This window comes from Lethenteron reissneri, chromosome 14 (assembly GCF_015708825.2).
Source record: "Lethenteron reissneri isolate LAM-NWPU_2019-01 chromosome 14, ASM1570882v1, whole genome shotgun sequence".
In the NCBI taxonomy this organism is placed as follows: Eukaryota; Metazoa; Chordata; class Hyperoartia; order Petromyzontiformes; family Petromyzontidae; genus Lethenteron; species Lethenteron reissneri.
The window spans coordinates 6,157,285-6,169,341 of record NC_083792.1 but is presented as its reverse complement, the minus strand read 5'-3'; the positions used below and the strand labels follow the sequence as shown (position 1 = coordinate 6,169,341).

The 12,057-nt window shown below is 57.2% G+C and overlaps 1 protein-coding gene across 4 annotated transcripts in view; it reads left to right on the top strand.

Annotated features, from left to right (window-relative positions):
- Nucleotides 1-11,362, top strand: part of TMEM260 (transmembrane protein 260) — a 31,342-nt gene extending 19,980 nt beyond the window's left edge. For all 4 annotated transcript variants that reach the window (XM_061551350.1, XM_061551351.1, XM_061551349.1 and 1 more), the window contains 6 exons: nt 92-263; nt 3,847-3,995; nt 5,104-5,280; nt 5,884-5,937; nt 7,018-7,108; nt 7,650-11,362. In XM_061551350.1, the coding sequence (XP_061407334.1) occupies nt 92-263; nt 3,847-3,995; nt 5,104-5,280; nt 5,884-5,937; nt 7,018-7,108; nt 7,650-7,982 (976 nt within the window). In that variant the 3' untranslated portion in view covers nt 7,983-11,362. The remainder of the gene's footprint in view (nt 1-91; nt 264-3,846; nt 3,996-5,103; nt 5,281-5,883; nt 5,938-7,017; nt 7,109-7,649) is intronic.
- Nucleotides 11,363-12,057: the final 695 nt, after the last annotated feature.

Genomic DNA, 12,057 nt, shown 5'->3' with positions numbered 1-12,057 from the left:
CGTACATACACATTGCTCTGATACTGGTGTCCTTGGAGCAGGGAATCACGTCGTCGTCGTTGTTGTTGTTGCTGCGTTGTTGCTGTGTCAGCGTGTGCGACCAGAGCTCCAACGTGGTGGTGGAGCAGTTTGGGGCCAACATTTTGCGATCGCTGCCACGCGGCGCACTGGTGCTGACGCGGGGCGACCTGCCGGGAAACGCGCTGCGCTACTTCCACTACTGCGAGCACCAGAGGCCCGACGTGGCCCTCGTGGACCAGGAGGTGAGGCTTTGGCCACCGGCGGACGCACGCACGCGACTCGCGATGGAGTGACGGCCAAGGGACGGGACGCGTCCGTCGTGTAGATGGAGTGACAAAAACCGGTCCGTGTGCCGGGGCAGAGTGGATTGTTATATTGTGGGATCGTGAGAGATATCGACGGCAGTGGCGGCTCGGGGAGGTCTTAATCCAGCAGTGGATTGACCATGGCTGATGATGATGAATATTAACTTGAGAGCCTATAGTCAATCCACAACGAGATGGGTGCCTCCCGCACTCTCCCACACTCACCCACATTCTCTCACCCTCTCTCACACTCACCCACACTCTCTCATACTCACCCACACTCATCCACATCCAGGATCCCACACTGACCCACACTCTCACACTCTCCCATCCTCACCCACACTCACCCACACTCACCCACACTCACCCACACTCTCTCACACTCTCCCACACTCACCCACACTCTCTCACACTCACCCACACTCTTCCACACCCACCCACACTCTCCCACACTCACCCACCCTAACCCACACCCACCCACACTCTCCCACACCCAGGATCCCCCACTCACCCACACTCTCCCACACTCACCCACCCTAACCCACACCCACCCACACCCACCCACACCCACCTACACCCTCCAACACCCAGGATCCCCCACTCACCCATGCTCTCTCACACTCATCCACGCTCACCCACACTCTCCCACACCCAGGATCCCACACTCACCCACACTCTCTCACACTCTCCGACCCTCACCCACACTCGCCCACACTCACCCAGACTCCCCACACTCACCCACACTTACCCACACTCACCCACACTCTCCCACACTCACCCACACCCACCCACACTCTCCCACACCCAGGATTCCACACTCACCCCCATTCTCCCCACACCAATTCTCGAGTGTGCATGCACCGTCGGTGGCTGGGGGTGGGTTGGTGGTGGTGGAATGTGCTTGCGTAATTGTGAGAGTGATTAAGCGCAGAAAATGCTTACGAACAAGAAAATACTTAATAACAAGAAATTAGCGGGTGGTGGTGGAGGTGGGGGGGCGTGTTGCGGCTTGTTGATACGCAGCAGCAGCTTGATCCGCGGGCTCTTCATTTACAAACTTCACCGCGCAGGAGTTGATCGCCGTGGCGTGCGCGTGCTTGCCTCCCCGCTCCGCTCGCGGGTCCACGCTCGCCGCGACGTCACGGCGAGCGTGCCCGCGGCGTCGCTCCTCGCCGTGCTCTGCCGCTCGGGGGTCCGGAATTCCTGTCGCCCGCCCCCCGTGTTAATGCCCCGCATTGTACATCTGCGCATGCATAATTGCTTAATTTCGGCCTTGTGATTCGGTTGGAAGGGCTGACTGCGGTTGGCACGCGTTCCCAATTGCCTCGCGCGCGAGGCCACAGCTTGGTGGATCGCTGCGCGCTGGAGATAAGCCACGCGGGGCTGAGGCTGAGAGGTTTTTTTTTCTTCCTTCCGATATGAGGAAAAGGCGCAAAAATACTACACACACCCGCACAAACACCCCCGCACGCATGCACACATTTACTCTCTTCCCACCAAGAGCTCGCGCCGTTGATGGGGCTGTGACGGAGCGCCGTTCCGCGAGCGTCAGCGCCGGTCTCCCGGGCGGGTGACGTGCGCGAGCGGGGGCTGGCTTCGGCTTAACGTCTCATTGTGCGGCGGCGGCCGCGGCGCGGGTCACACTCAGGAACCCTCGGCAACCTCTCCACGTGAAAGGGATCCGCTCTGTTTATTGACGTTTGCGTTAACGCCAGCGCGGGGAATTAACCCGCGAGCGTCGGGGAAACGGTCCGCGTGGGCCCCGCGATTAGTCTCGGCGCTTCCCCGCCGCTTCGCCGGCGCTTCGCCGCCGCTTCACTGGCGCTTCACCGGCGCTTTGCCGGCGCTCGCGTTTCGCGAAAGTGCCGCGTCGTGCGCCACCCCGAAAGGAGATCGCAAACATGATTTTAATCATTTGAATGCAGCGCGATGATGACATTTAATTGGTCATTTTAGTTTCTACCCCACCACCAAGTGACGCAAAATGTCGCGCTTTAATAAACGCAGGCTAAGGTTTTATTTTAACATTTTTTTATTTGCCTATTAAATGAAGGCAATCTCTATCCATCATAAATCTATACTCTGATCTATTCCGAACGATTAGAAATTCAGGGCACCTTTTGCAGTTTTCAGTTTTGCGACTGGCAGGCGCACGCCAAGTGGCCGTCGCGAGTGCCCCGTTGTAGGTTCACCATCACCAGCCATGGTCCTTCCACTGCTGGACGAAGGCAATCCCAGTCCACCGCCACCCCTAACGATGGATCCCGCGATGTCGCATTCCGCCTGGCACCGGCGTACGAGCCGATCCATCGCGGAGGTTGTCAGGTCACGGTCAATGCTGGCGACCGCCGCGATGGGAGGGTGGTGGGGGTGGATGAGTGAGTGTGTGGGTGGGTTGCTGGGTGGGGTGGGGTGAGGGTTAATTGCCGTAGCTTCGGCGCGATTGCTCCTCCACGGCCCGCTCGGGCCCTGTCGGCTGCCAAGACGCGGCGAGCTCCTGCGGCGGCTTCCTCTCCAGGAGGATTAACGTGCAGAAGAAAAGGAGGGAAATGAGCTGCTTTTCAGGGCGTCTGACAACTGATTGGCGCCGCTGGAGTGGGTGTTAGGCGGCCGGTATGACTGCTCGTTTAAATAACTCGCGGCTGATTGACGGAGCGTTTGTGAAACGCGTTTAGAAACGAGGAGCGCCTGCCGTGGGGCGATAACCGCCGAGCGGCGCTCGCCGCGATACGAGCGGCGTGCCGAACGCAGCCGGCCGCGCCGGGACTTACACGTTGGTTTTGCCCGACGCGTTGCTCAGAGTTGGGCTGACAATGTTTCGTGCTCATGTCTGCTCCTGAATTCGGGGTTTAAAAATACACGCACGCATGCACAAGAGTCGCTTGCGGCGCGAGCAGCGGAGGCTTTCTGCCGCCGGGATTTTGACGCGTTCGGTAAATACGTCCGCGAAGAAAACCCAAATAATAACGCCTGTCGATGGCGAATCGTGAATCGGTGAATGTTGGTGTCCGGTATCAAGTGTGAAAATTGTTCGTTGCTTAGTGTCGACGTTGGGGCTGCCGCGATCCTGCGATGTCACGATCCATGCAGTGCCCACGCGCGAGCCGACTCCTCCGCTTCCATCTCCACGGGCGATGTCCTGCCAGTGACTGCCCTCTCTCCCCGTTAAATATGACAACGTTCTTGAGATGCCATTGCATTTAGACGCTGTGTGTTGTATTATTTTATCGCGCCTATGTGAGTGTTTGTGCGTGTGCGCACTTATGCAGGCAGTGGCGGCACAGTGGTTAGCGCACTTACGCTATGAACCCAGCGACTCGAGTTCCATTTCCATTAACGGCCAACATCTGAACTGACCCTGGGCCTCCCCTAGCTCAGCTCAGCCTAAAATAAACAAGTGGCTGGTTCGCTGTGTAAACATCGCTACTGGGGAGCCAGAGCCGTCGGCCGGACGTGGTGCTGAGCTGAATAGGTGCTCGCAAACAGCACCATTTCGTGCGTGTGTGGTTGTTGCACGCAGCTTCTGACGTACCCGTGGTACGTGCGCAAGCTGGGCCGCCACCTGCCCGGCGTGCACTTCCCTGGCGACCGCTGGCATCCTGCGGAGGGCCTGCACCCTGACGGGACGCTCGCCTTCAGCATGAGGAGTTTCCTGGAGGAGAACCGGGGGTACGCTCCCCCCCCCACACCGCCACTCCCCCCACCGCCACCCCCCCCACACCGTCACCCAATGCCAGGCTGTGAAGCAGGCCTGGCTCCGGCTCCTATCAATAATAATATTCTGACATTGTACCTATAAGCCTATAATCCTATGCGCATGTTTATCGGAATGTTAGAGTACAATGACGAGAAAAAAAATCAAGGCGATATCAATCGCTGGGTGTAGCATTGAGATTTGGATCACTCGCACGGCAGTGGCGTGCCTTCGTGCTAGAGGACGGCCCGCAGAAGCGGGTATCACGGAGTTACATCTGAGATCACTTCAAGTGAGCTCTGTTCAACACGGCGGGGAAGGCGATTTCCCACCCACTCTGCATATTAGAGTAATGTCCATGGGATAGGCCATGGCTGATGACGATAATGATGATGATGGCACTGCAGGTGTATTGACCGCGAACACGCGCAGCCCGCTGCACGGAGGAGTTTCGCGATCCGGCGACACGAGCGGTAGACGGCAGGCCACTTGCGGCGGCGTCACATTTTTTAAGTTACTCTCGCACTTTTACTCCGTGGCTAGATTTGGTAAAACCAAAGGGCAACTTTGCCCCTGACTATACCTGTCTGTGAAACATAGCGCCTTTCATAATACAGTTTTTTTTTTGGGGGGGGTTATTTCACGTAAATATAAATGTGTCATTAGACTCGCCCGACACAGCCAATTAGTAAGGTTTGTCACCTTAACAAAAAGTGCCAATGAGTTACTAGCTCAGCTCACCGGTGTGTTAGAGAGTAAAACTCACAACATTTACAATTCGAGTGCCTTCCTGAGAGCCTTGTGCTATAAGTGCACCGGCGGTACAGCGGTTAGCACACCGCTCTATTGGTTCCAGGCCACGCCTCCACTCAGTCGCAGGTGACATCGGAGCCGCTCCTACCCCTCTCGCTTTCACCAAACCCGCACGAACCGGCGTGGTGAAGTATGGTCAGGGGAAGCCCACGTGGGTAGTTGCGCTCACTGCACGTGGCGCGCGCGGCGGGTGGGGGGGGGGCGGCCGTCGCCCCGTTGGCGGATTGAGATGGGCCGAGCAGCGTGCCGATGCCGTTGTCCCCGCGGCAGGCGACCGGTGTTCTCCTGCATCGGGCTCCCCGAGGAGGAGTCCTCGTGGCGCGACGCCTTTGAGCGCCGCCCCTGGGGTGTCTGCGAGCAGCTGGTGCCCGTCGGGACGCCGCTGCGGGCACACGAGCTGGCCGAGGCCACGACGGGGCTCTACAACTGGACGCTCCCCTACCACGGGTACGTGCGTGCGTGTGTGTAGTATGTGTGCACGTGTGTAAATGTGTGCATGCGTGCGGGGGTGTTTGTGCGTGTGTGTGTAGTATTGTGCATGTGTGTAAATGCGTGCATGTGTGCGTGCGTGCGTGCGTGTGCGTGTAGTATGCGTGCACGTGTGTAAATGTGTGCATGCGTGCGTGGGTGTTTGCGCGTGTGTGCTTGTTTGTTCAGGCTATACGGGGCATATTTGTCTTTTGTGTGTGTGTGTGTGTTGGGAGCGATAGTGTAACAGTTGCGCTATGAACCCGGCCACCCGAGGTTGATTCCTGCTCACGGCCAATACCAGTGATTATCTAAACCGATCCTGGATCTCCCTAAGGTCGACCCAGCCTCAAATGAGTACCCGGTGCGGTGTGTACACATCGACCGCCGAGGAGACAAAGGCGGCCTGGCGTGGTGTTGGCCAGCTACCCCCTCGCATGCCCTGCCTGCCTTTGTAGGTGCTCGCTTACAGCACTTGCTCCTACAGCCTGTGAAGGCTATACGGGGGAGCTTTGTCCCCCGTGTGCATGCGTCACAGAAGCAGGTGGCACTCACTCGGGGAATGTGCGTTTTGTGTCGCAGGTTTGACCCCACCTCTTGGGACCACGTGGCCAATGAAGAGATGTGGCAAGCGAGGCAAGTGGTGTTCTGGTTTAATGGCTTAACGTTGAACGGGAAGAGCGGTGTCCTGCAGGCACACGCTAAGAGGCAGCCGGTGGTGAGATGCAGCCGACATTCACGATCGCTATTCGTATTTGAATCACGTTTAAGTGATGCCACGGCATCTGTAGACGCCGTACAGAGAATCGGTGAACACATGCTGTGAATTACGCAGAAGTCTCGGAGCGCCGTCTGGCCAGATGTTCCTGTGGTTTTTCCCTTTACGGTAACAGTGTTTGCACATCAGTTATTTTTTTCTTTCACAAAATAACGGTGCATTGTTTATTCCAGGGGTAGGGAAACTTTCCCCTACCGAGTGCCACAAAGACAAAAATCTCCCCCGTGTAGCATTTACGGACTGCTGGGGCAAGTGCTGTTAGCGAGCATTAATGAAGGCAGGCATGGCACACGAGAGGGTGGGTGGCCAGCACCACGCCCTGCTGCCCTTTTGTCTCCCAGGTACTCATTTGATGCTGAGTGGACCTAGGGGAAGCCCAGGACCGGTTCAGATAATCGTCACTCGTGTTGGTTGGCTTTGAGCGGAAATTGAACTCAGATTGCTGAATTCGTAGCGCGGCACGCTAACCCCGCTACACTACGGCACCTACACACATACCTCAGCTTTGTCCGGTGGTAGCAATGCAGTGACAGATGGACATCGCTTAGGGTCCGTTATTGAAGTGAGAGAAGCCTCCTGTGGCCACGGGCCGAGCCTGGCCAGTGGGCCAGAGGTTCCCCACCCCTGGTTTGTGCCATAACGGGCGAAACCCTTCCCTGAGATCCACCCGGTTGCGTGAGCCAGCAAGCAAATGGATGAAGGGGGGTCGCGAGGACGGCCGTCTGGAACGCTCTTCATTCCCATATTAGGAAGCCACCGGAGCTATCCACTTTTAAATCATCTAGATTGAAAACTAATTTTTTTTTTGTGTTTAGTTTGTTATCCTTCACTGCATCTCCCAATTAGCACGGTTGGCTCCGTACTGTGCGAAAGAAGTTCAACATTCGCACAAAATACATACAACATGCCTCACGCGGCCATGTCTCTTTGCGGAGCAGGATCAAGACGCCGTTCTACCTGTTCGAGGTGGCCGAGGATGAGCGACTGCCCAGGGAGACGAGGGTCGCCCTCTACGCTCTCAGCTACCAGGTGTCGAACCCCTCACCCCGCACCTCAGCGCGCGCTCGCCACACTAAAGTGGCCTCCTGCGGGAGGAGCCGGTAGGGCCGTTTTTGTGGAGATGGAACACAATTTGGACTTCAGGAGCGTAAAGTGAAACGGAACTAAATGTTTAAAATTGCGCAAAGCAACATGGAGTGGTACGAGCCTGAGAGACGACCAGATGAGCTCGTGGAACAGAGAATAATTGTCACAGATTAGAGGCACCGGATTGATAGTTTAATTAAAGTATGCGGGCTTGGGCAGGGATTTTTAATTGAAGGGACGATGGCCGGTGGTCGAGACTAACGACGGAGTGGCAGCCAAAGGAGGGAACGTGCCCTCGCTCCTTCGAGAGCCGAACCGACGAAGCTCCCGGCACGTTGACTGAAACGTCGGACCTCGCTCCGAACGGCACGTGATGTGACGCGGAAACACGTCGGGAGCGCGCGATGCCCGCGTGGGTGGAACACTGAGCCCGTGTCGTCTCCTCTCCCCCTCTCCGCCCACCTCCCGCCGGCGATGGCTCCAGCTCTACCAGCCGCTGGTGTCCGGCGAGGAGCAGCCGCTGCCCCTCAACTGGCACAAGAACTTCGCGCTGGCGTGCGAGCGCCTTCTGCGCGTCGGGGGGGCGGGGCAGGCGGCGCCGCACGCCGTGCCAGCCGAGCGCCTGCTGCGGGAAGCCGTCGCTCACTTACGCCGCTACGTAGAGGGGGCGGTGGCGGAGCGGGGCCAGCAGGACCTGCAGCTGGAGTCGGTGCGGCAGCTGGCAAGGCACCTGGCCGAAGAGCTGGCACGGCTGCGGCGCGGGGCGGCGATGGCACTAGGAGGAGGAGCAGGAGGAGGAGCGGGAGGGTCCGCGTAGCCATGATGATCGACCCACTCGTACGGACCGCTACACTCGGTCCGCTGCGTCGGTGGGGACGTTCGGTGGTGCAGACGTCTCTGTCGGTGGGCACTGTCGCGGCTCTACCCGAGGGCAGGGGGCGGGTGGCGCCACCCCCTGCTGCCGGTGCGGAATCGAGGTCACTTGAAGGGCTCTTGAGGAAGTGAGTCCGTGATATCCGCTTCCACGGGCCGCTCTCTCTCTCTCTCACGTGGAGGGTTGCACTGCTGTGCGAGAGATCTGGACGGATTTATTCGTCTCGTAACGTGACACCGAAAGTGCCGTGGGGATATAACTGGGAATTTTATCTTTTTTGTCCAGAATTTATATTTTTTGTAAACCACTGTGGCCTTTGCACTGGGAAACGGACGCGTTCGAAGTCGTGTCCAACCGCAGATTTGCCGATGAGCCGATACTGGCCCCTAGTGGTGAGACCACACCACCGCGGCAGTCAACGCAAGCGCGGCTCACGCGGAAAGTCGATTGGAGTCGGTGGCGGCCAACGGCACATCAACGGCTTTGAGTCGGTGGCCTGCACAGCAATGCGACTGCACGGTCAGCTCTTTTGATCCGGCGGTTTCGACAAGGCCGAGAGCATCGTGCGTGCGGTGCGGTGGTCACGTGACGGGCACGGAAGACACACGGATGGGAGAGGTGCCTTCCTGCCCCCTCCGTGAGCAGCAGCAGCAGCACACCTCCGAAGCTCGTTATTTATACAACGCAGACCTCCTTCAAAGAACTCCTCCGCAGAGGGGCGCACGGCACACAAGAGCAGCGTAATCTCGGCGACGTGGCGCTCGTGCGAGGCCGAGATGCCGTCGCAGCCGCTGCGCCACCGTTCCGCCCGCTGTAGATGACTATAGAATAACGATTTCTCACGCGCACGCATCGACGCGGGCATCACGGGTGTACGACTCGGTTGAGCTGCTCTTACATGAAATTATATATGTGAGCACATTTCCATTTTCCACACATGAAAAAATTATTATCTTTAGTCAATCAACCTATTGGCTTTCCAGACCAACATTAAAAAGCTACATTTGTTTCAGAAAGCAAACGCCATCGCGGTTTCCACCTTATGGGTCTCATCGTTAGAGTCTAATTAACGTCCCGTTGCTGACCAAAAGGCCTTTTAAGCTTACCTCCATCCCTCCCCCAGCAGCTCCCATCCAGCCGTGGCCTCAGAATCAGAATGTTTACTTAGACTGTAGGAGGAAACCGATGCTGTTTCCCTCTCTTCCGAAATCCTTCTCCCGGTCTCCACAGCCACCTTCATCTATCCTCCGCTCGGTGGCTCTCCAAACCCCGGGCGATCCGCGCTCTGCGTCGCGAGCCAATTCCCAAGATTCCCACGATTCCCACGGTTCCCACGGCAGCGTTTGTAGAACGCGGGGGTTAAAATTACTCTTCCCCCCCCCCTCCCCCCGCTAATGAGGCGAATGAAAGAGGGCGCCGATAACTTTTGAGCGGCGCACCTCGCGTTTGAATGACTCGCGTCGCGGCGGAAATTAGCGGAGGCCCGTCGCAGGGCCCAAGGCGCCGTGTCTAATTTGGCAATATCACAACGAGCGTAATCTCTCCGATTCACACAAGAGAAACTCCACCGAACGCGCCATTAGGCAAACATCTCCCAACGTTAAATGTCTTCTCGATATCCTGCAGGCAAATGAGATTAAGTGCTAATAGAATATTATAAACAGCATTGCCCCAACCTCATTTGCACAATACTTTAGCACTTGGCCTACAGAAACTAGCAATTTAAAATCAATTATGGGGACTAATAAGATGTGTGTATATATACATCGAGGCATACCTATGGCTGTTTAACACGTAGGCTTTCGTGACTAATATCCACGATATAGGTTTTTGAGTTAGATCGCATAAATATAAATGTGTCGTTAAACCCGCCACCACCCGACACAGGCAATATGTAAGGTTTGTCACGTAAACTAAACGTGCCAATTTGTTACTAGTACAGCACACCGGTGTGTTGGAGAGTAAACCCACTAACTTTTACAACCAGCATCATCAGGCAACAGCCAGAGTTGTGGAGAAATCTTCCTGTTTCGGTATTAAATAACGACACATTTATATTTGCGCGATCTCACCCAAAAAAACCATATGGACGGATACCTATGACTGTCGAGGTGCCAAATGGCGAGCGATAAATCCGGCGCCAAGGAGCGAACGACGTCTCTGTCGCGACACGAGGGACGCTGCTGCCACAGCGGCGAGGGTCACGTGGCTCGACGCGCAATCCGGAGTTCCCGGTTCGACTCCCGGAGATCCCCCGCACGGCTAAATCTCCGCCTCCCGTCCTGCCGGCAGCCCGAGCGGGTGCACCGCCACGATTCGATCGGCAGGTCGCGCCCGTGGTGGGGTAAGCTGTAGCTACTCCCCCCACCTCTTCCTTGATGTCAGGCCAGCGTGGGAGAGGAGGTCGAATGCCCTCTCGAGGGGCTGTCTTGACCTCCCCGTTGCACTCTGTATGAACGGTCATCTTTACTCGGCTGAAAACATCTTCAAAATGAAAGCCCGGTGCAGCAGGAGCCCCCTGAAAGAGTCCTTCGACGACTCGGTGTGGCTTGCCTGGATAAAGGGGGAGATGACTCTTGTTATTTCTCTACTCTAGAGCCTCCGCTGGCCTTTGAGCCCACAGTGGCTTGAGCCAGTCCCTTGTAGAGCTGCAGTCTGAGCGGCAGATGTCCCGCTCGACGTGTACAGCTCGCGAGCACGGCACGAGAGTGTGCTCGCTGCATCTGTTGTTGGTTTCGAGACCGGAGTCTCCCAAAGATGTTCACCTCTCCGCGAGCCGAGTTCCTAAACGCCGCTCAGTTGCGTGATCCTGGGAGTGGCTTTCTCGCAGAACTCGCGTTGATCGTTCCGACGGCCCGAGCGGTGCACGACGGATGATGCCGAGGTGCGGCCTTCAACGAGCCGGCGGGGGAGCTGGCGCGCGTCGCGATAACCGCGTGGGACACGGCGATCCACTTGTAGACACCGCACTCGGATAGCAGCGATGAATTGTAGCGAAAACACAACGCTCGGTTCCCGAAGCCCTCCCGTGTCTCCCGTCCAGTCTCCGATAACGCAGCGGCGCCACCGCTCTGCTCCTCAGTCAGATGTGTTCCGTCTTGCGGCAGCGAGATGGAACCTCTCGAGTGATATTCCAGATGGATATATTTTTTTATTCAATCCCTACCGTTCGGAACTTGCCCGTGTGTACAGGTGTTTGCGGATGATTTTGTCCATCCTGTTGTCGTTGTTGTTGCTGCTGTTGCTGCTGTAACCAAGGTCCCCCGTCGAAACTGAGCATTCCTTGCCGCAGTCGGTTTTACCTGCGGCCAAAATAAAACCTCGGCCTGAAACCTCGAAATCTGTGGAGTATCTGTAAATGGATCGCTCTATGCGCCAAACCCGGGGAGGGGGGCTGTTGGAGGCGGGGTGGGGGGGCTGTTGGGAGTGGGGGGGGGCTATGGGGAGGGGGGGCTGTGGGGGCGGGGGCGGTGTTGGGGGGGACTGTTGGGAGGGGGGGTGGCTGTTTGGTGGGGGCTGTTGGGAGTGGTTGAGGGCTATGGGGAGGGGGGGGTCTGTTGGGAGTGGGGGGGACTATGGGGAAGGGGGGCTGTGGGGGCGGGGGGGCTGTTGAGAGGGGGGGGGGGCTGGAGAGGGCGCGTGGCGGCCCCCACCGTGAGCTCCGTATCGCCGCGCCAGCGACAGCGCGAGGCGTCCTCAGCGGTGTCAATTTATGCAGAGTGCCGTTAAGTCATCACCTCATTCCCATATTTTGTGGCTTATGCATATACCTAACTCTCCATTATGCTTAAATCTTCACTTCCCAAATCCGTCCGTGCCTTTTTCTCCCCATTCTCTTTTTTTTTTGCTATCTTTCTTTCCCCCCCCCCCCCGCTAGCCCCGGCACAGAGGCGAGCTGTCGGCAATACATCAGCGACTTATGGAAGGTTACAGTCTCACATATTAACTGTCAACAAGAGAGTGGGCAGCGGCGGTTAATCCACGGGCTTGGGGCCGGGACAGCCATCCACATTATTTG